Source organism: Teleopsis dalmanni, chromosome 1 (genome assembly GCF_002237135.1).
Source record: "Teleopsis dalmanni isolate 2A chromosome 1, ASM223713v2, whole genome shotgun sequence".
Taxonomy (NCBI): domain Eukaryota; kingdom Metazoa; phylum Arthropoda; class Insecta; order Diptera; family Diopsidae; genus Teleopsis; species Teleopsis dalmanni.
In genome coordinates this window covers 139,962,277-139,969,203 of record NC_051846.1, presented here as the reverse complement: position 1 = coordinate 139,969,203, position 6,927 = coordinate 139,962,277, and the positions used below count along the sequence as shown (strand labels likewise).

General features: G+C 28.0%; 1 protein-coding gene across 1 annotated transcript; it reads left to right on the top strand.

Moving 5' to 3' along the window:
- The first annotated feature begins 3,741 nt into the window (after positions 1-3,741).
- LOC119669024 (uncharacterized membrane protein DDB_G0293934-like) lies at positions 3,742-5,688 on the top strand. The gene is made up of 2 exons (XM_038078751.1): positions 3,742-3,818; positions 3,908-5,688. The coding sequence occupies exons 1-2, from the start codon at positions 3,804-3,806 to the stop codon at positions 5,678-5,680; spliced, it is 1,788 nt and encodes a 595-aa protein (XP_037934679.1). The 5' UTR covers positions 3,742-3,803; the 3' UTR covers positions 5,681-5,688.
- The last annotated feature ends 1,239 nt before the right edge of the window (positions 5,689-6,927 follow it).

Genomic DNA, 6,927 nt, shown 5'->3' with positions numbered 1-6,927 from the left:
CCACTAATTTTTTTTAAATTGTGTGATATATTATTCCACATAAGAAAATCTGAAATTTTAATTTTTTTAAAATATTACAACAAAACTTTTTTTATCAAAACTTCAAAAATCTTGCTCATCTACTATATAAAAAAAAGAAACAGAATATTACAGATTCCTTGATATGGAAACAAAATGCCATTCATGCTTTAATGAATGATTATATGTTGAATATTTCTTGAATACTTACTTGCCTATCAGTTTAGTAAGTTGTAAGTTTTTGCTGGGTCACAGTTTAGTCAATTGGATGGTTTCAGTAGCATTAGAGTTTTTTCTTCTATCGAAGTAATGCATAAGCGCCGTTTTATTATTAAAACTTGCCTTGTTAGTTTCTATAATCAGCGACACAAACTTTATTTGATAATCTCTCAGGTACGTTAGTCCGTAGACTTCCATAGTGGTAATTCCTTATCTTACTTGGCTTAGAACTTTCCACTCAGGCATTAATTCAAACATAAAATAATAGGATAATATATTGGTCGTGTTAAGAAAGCAATATCGTTAAGTTATATAAAATACTTCTCTTAATTCGACATGCAAGCATAATAACACGTTCTATTTTATGGTGATGAGATTAACTAAAATTTTGTGAAAACATGCATAGAATTTTGTACGATTATAATGGGAGAAGATACATAGATTACATATTTTTTTAATGATTGCGGCTAACATATAAAATTTCACCTCAGCCTTAATGTGGGTCTTTTCTTATACATGTCGTGTAAATTTAAACTGCCTAGGATTTAAATTTGTCTATGTTGTGTATGTGGCAAACACTTAACAAATTTATGAAATCATTCCAGAGCAGTCAACAGTGAATATTTTCTAATTAAATTTACACATTCCTGTAGCAATTTAGTTTATTTCCACCAAAATGAAATTTTTTGCCTTTGATATAATTTGTAATAATACCAAAAAGCCAAAGTTGAAATGACTGGAACATTATTTTTTATATTTTTACCACATTGTATCAATTTTTAACATTTTTTAACATTTAATATTTATGTTAAGCGACAAAATAATACGTTTGTGTTTAAATCCCTCGACTCCTGTAATATTATCGAATCGCTTCTAAAAGTATTTTTAACATAGCACTGCAGTAAAATTAAATGGAAACCTATTTCTACTTGAATAGAAACACTGATATTTAATAGAGAGGTTTCGAAAAGTAATGAAATACAATAAAAAAAAATTCAATTAATTAAAATAATAGAAAAAAAAATTTTGTTGTTGGAGTTCACTAATTTTCGAAACCTCTCTATAAAACTATAAACCAATCACATTTTCAAACATCGTTTATTATTACTTTATACTTATTTTTTAGTCATTTTTTTAAAAATGAAGTTAATTAAATTTTACCAACTACACTCATTAGCTAATTTTCATTTACTAAATTAATGACATCATTTATTGTATAGTATGGAATAGTTTATTTAATCTGCTATATTCCATATATATTCAAACGAGTTTAAAATTAATATAAATTGATATTGAGACTTAACATTCACATTGTAAGGCTTAACAGTCAAGAAAAACTCAAACAACTGAAACCCTCTTATCAGATGGAAATACATCAAACATCAAATTCAGATTCAACTCTGGTTGATCTTTACCTAGCTTTTGATATATATCATATGATGATGATATTCAACATATCCAAAACAAAGCATAAAAACATCTTTATATTATATAAAAATTGTATAACCGATTGCTTTTTATATTATTTTTAAATTAATACTTATTTCAATTTAGTTCACTTATATGTCTATATCCGCTTTGAATACCGAATTTAAACTACTTGTTATTTTAACATCTGGAAACTTAAATATATATAAATAACCCTTTTAATTCAGTTTTAATTCATTTTTATAGATATGAAAACTTAAAAAGTATTTTTCTTATATATACAGGGCAATCAAGCACAATATTATATAGTTTTTCAATATATTAGCTACTATTTTCATTTAAATGCACACGAAAGCTTTGTGATGGTATTAGGTATTCAACTCATCAAAAATTTAATATACTATATATAATAACATAAACACGTTAATAATGATATAAAAATCAAGAATAAGTAATTAGATTCATTCTTAAGAAGTCAAAATATTTAATGACAGCACAATTAATCTTAGTGATTAACATTTTAAGTCGTATAAAATTCAGTTTCACTAAGAACTTTTACTATATGACCATAGAACTCTTGTAAATTGAGTTTTCTAACATCTTTAAACAGATCCATCATATCGTAGAGATTACAACTTTAGAGAGGAAACTACGTTTAGAGTCAAGAAAATGCACATGATATTTATAAACTTTAGGTTAAGGAGACCCCTTTTTTTTTTGAAAATAAAAAAACACCAGTTATCGGCAATAAAGACTACTACAGACACATGATTACTTATTTATCATGTATGCACATATCATACATCTCATAAAACAATCAATTATTTAAGATTGTATATTCAGAAACACCAATCAGAACTGCACTCAGAAAAATAATTTGGTTGATTTAACCAGATTTTAACTTAAATCTCAGGTAAAAATATTCTTACTCGACGTATCATGTTGGTTCAGCCATACCACATGTAGATTGTAATATCTTCTTTACCACATAAAATTTCTCTAACAAAATGGTTAGAACATATTTGCTGAGTGTGGTTAAAAAAATTATTAAAAATGATTTTATTGAACTATTTTCCTCTATATAATATTATACATTAGTATACAAACATTATTCGTGTCATTGATGCAATATTTGTACTAATGTTATTTAAAAAAGTAACCAAAAATATAGGTTCCCGAGTCAAATTATTAAAAACGACTAAAGAAAGTTATTTACGAAAAATCTATTTTAATTAAAAACGTAAAGCGATATTTAAAATAAAAATCTTGTATATGTATCTGTTTTATTTTTATTTAAAATTAAAAATGTAGCCCTAATTTGATCACCCTTTATCAAGCACATCAATACCAATTCACATTTTCTCGAACATCAGGAAAGAAAATTATTTTTCAAATTTTATATAAAAATACATATATATCAAAATGTTCGATTTTAAATACTTTTTGTCCTATTGTGTTTAAAACCTAACACATATAATACAAAAAATATATCATATAAAAATTATTTCATATTTTATTACATACTTTTATACAATATTAAGAAATTGTAGTTTTTAATAATCAAAAATAAATTAATCATATGTTTTTCCTATTATTATTCATATTTTCCAACTATAATAATATACATCGTATAAAAATTTTTATTATCAACATTAGGATGTATAAATATAGTATTCATTGATTGGGGAATACTATATATATAAACAGCGGTCGTATAGGTTAGCAAATATGCATGAAATAAGATCTCTTAAAATTTGAGAGATTAAAACAGCTATCACGGAAATTATTTATTTGAAAAAATGATTAAATTTATAAACAGAATTATTGAAAACATGCACAATTTGAAAACCCAATGTGATCAACATTGATGACATTGCAAACCTGGAAAAGCCCTGAAATTTCGCAAAATGTTTTACATCAAATATAGGTACTGTAATCCAATTTTCAGATTGCACATCAAGAAATTCGATTGTATATAATTAGTAGTAACTGATAAGAATACTGCAACAAATTCTTATCAGTTCTTAAACTCAAATTTTTGTGCTATAAAATAAAGACGACTCTGTGATTTAGTTCAGTTTAAATAGATTCATCTTAGAATAAGTATTAAATAAAGCATACATAACAAAAGCAAAAATATGGCGAACAATTTAGTAAGTGTCAAAAAAAAAATTTATTTAAAAAATAATTTAAAAGTGCTTTTACTATTTATTAAAATTGCTAACAATTTTATTTTTTAAAGGCTGTATTTTCAACGTTTCTTCTCATCTCTATGGTAACTGCAATGCCTTATACTGGTAGTGATTATAACCCAGGTGGCTACAATCAAGTGGGTAGTTATGGTAACCCATCTGGTTATGGTGCAGCACGCTATGGTTACGGTGCGGGTTACGGAGGTGGTATGAAAAATTTAGGTACTACAAATAAGGGATACGGTTATGGCGGTGTAAGCAATAGTTATGGTGGTCCCACTAGCTACGCTGTTGGTGGCGGTTATGGTGGTGGTAGCACTAACAATCATCAAGAAGATGAAGAGAAGAATCATGATTTAGAAACTGAAACACTTAATATCAATACGAATGTAGATCATTTATCTAAAGTAACTGATACGGAAACTTCCGATGTAACTCATGGAACTGATCATACGTTGAATTTAGATGTTGTTAACAATCAACTTGAAACTAATGATAAAAAAACTGTAACTGATAATACTGCAGCTGATAATACTGCAACTGTTGGCAATGATGAAAAATTAATTCCGGAAAGTAGCATTAACAACTCGGAACCACTTATCATTACTGGTACTGTTGATCATGTACCTGGTATACCAGAATCAAATCTTGATGTCAATATTAACAGCCATCACGAGGTAGATCAGAAACTAGAAGTAAATGAATATGAACATAAAGTTAACTCTGATATTGGTATAAATAGTAATATTGGTCACGAATTCGGAATAGGTACTAGTAACTTCCAAGCACCTCTACTAGAAACTAATAATCATCATCCCGAAAGTTTTAACTTTTTCGGAAACACAGGTCAATTATATACGGTAACTGAAGCTTCTGATGCTGAAGATACCGCTGATACTGTTAATACTGCAAATACTGAAAATACAGCAAATACTGAAAATACTGCTGATAATCAAAATAATCAAGACAGTGTTAATAACCAATTTGAGGTTCCACAAACTGGCGTTAATAATTTAGAAACTATTGGAACTACTAATACAGTACATCATTCACTTGATACTGAAAATACTGCTGATAATCAAAATAATCAATATGAGGTTCCACAAATTGGCATTAATCATTTAGACTCTATTGGAACTACTAACACACTGGATCATTCACTTGATACAAGCTCTCACACTTTCACTCCTATTATCAACAGCAATCATGAAACAGAGCACAATATTGTCACAAATCAGTTTGAAGCTAGTAATTCAAATAAAGACGTTAATACCAATATTGTTCAAGAAACAGAAAACAAAGAAGTAAAAGAAGAAAAAGATCAATTAGCATCCAATACAAATATTGGAAGTGATACTGCTGAGCACCTATCGGAAGAAAAAATAGTTGACTCCAATAAACCCATTTTGAATCATCCTCAGGTTGGAAGTCATGGACATGAATGGAATACTCCTCAAACTGGAGGTTATGGACGTAGATTGAATATTCCTCAAAGTGGAGGTTATGGACATCCATTGAATATTCCTCAAGGTGGAGGTTATGGACATGGATTTAATGCTCCTCATAGTGGAGGTTATGGACATAGTTTTAGTAATCCCCCTATGTATCCAAGTCAGCAACAATTTAATCATGGTCTTGGTCATTTCAATCCTCATGGGCATTATCATAATCCCCCACCTCCCTATTACCCTGAATACTACCCCGCTCCCATGCATTATCAACCACCAATGTATCCACATAATCACCAAAGTGAACGGATTTATGAACATAACCATAATCATGGGCATGTACATAGTGCCGGTTGCGGTCATACTGGATATTAGAAAACAAATTTTTAAAAATTTTAACAAATAATACTCTAAAAATTAATAATACAATAAAAATGTTATATTGTATATTATAAGTTAATTTAATTACTTTAGATATAAATTGAATTTATATAGATTATTAAGATAAAGTTATGATATATAGAATAATATAATAATGTAATACATATAATGAAATCAAATAAATTATTAAAATAATACTTTTTCTAACAAAATATACTCGTATATTATTTTAGCTATTATAACGTGAGATTAAAACAACATATAAAATTATAATTTTACCAATCAGTGGCTTGATGTCGGCAGTTGGTAATATCGAGCACGGCTCGCATAGTATCAAACGGCTCAGAGTGGTTTTTCTCTATCCTAATGGAGCGGATGATGTTGCTCAACGTCATTTAACATACCCATATAAGCTTAAATTGTTAGTTAAACAAAGTATTTGTATTATTGATATAATAAATTTCTTTTTAGCAAAATATATGAAATTTCGGTTTTACGTTCTTAAAAAAAACTAACTAGACAAAAGTTAATCGATTTGTTCGAACTTGATATTAGACCGTCAAAACTTTTAGTGTGAACTAATAGATATCAACATAATTAGCCAGAACTGACAACTGATGGAAGTCTCTTTGTGTTGTGAAATATTCAGAGATTCAAAAAGATCCAACTTAATCAAAAACATGTTCATTAAGTGACTATTCGTGAATGTACACATATGAATATAAGCTCAAAATCCACTGACCACATCAGTTTTACAGAATTTACTGCAACCCAAAGAAATAAATAGTTTGTTCTTGTGTTTTAATTATCCATGAAATTTTAAAAGATATTATTTTTTAATGTTAAACACTGCATATACTAAGCATAGAAGTTATTTTATATAAACATGTACATATATATAAACCACATATATAATGTCATTATAACGCAGCCATGAAAAAGTAGTAAATATAACCACTAACTACTTTAATTTAATAGCACTGCAGTATTTCGTAGAACACAGTTTCATATAAACTTAACATATACCAGTAAATTTTCCTAGTCATTATCCTTAAGTTTTTATTTTATCCAAGTTTCATGAACACAAAAAAGTATGTCAAATGAGTTTCACTTTTTCCTGTTGCACGGAAGAGCACTTAATGGCGCGCAAAAAATGTAATTGCACTCCGTGAAGTTCTACGAAATTTAAGTTTTTGTTTGCGTAATTACAAGCAAAACATACGTGTGGACTACTTTTGCTC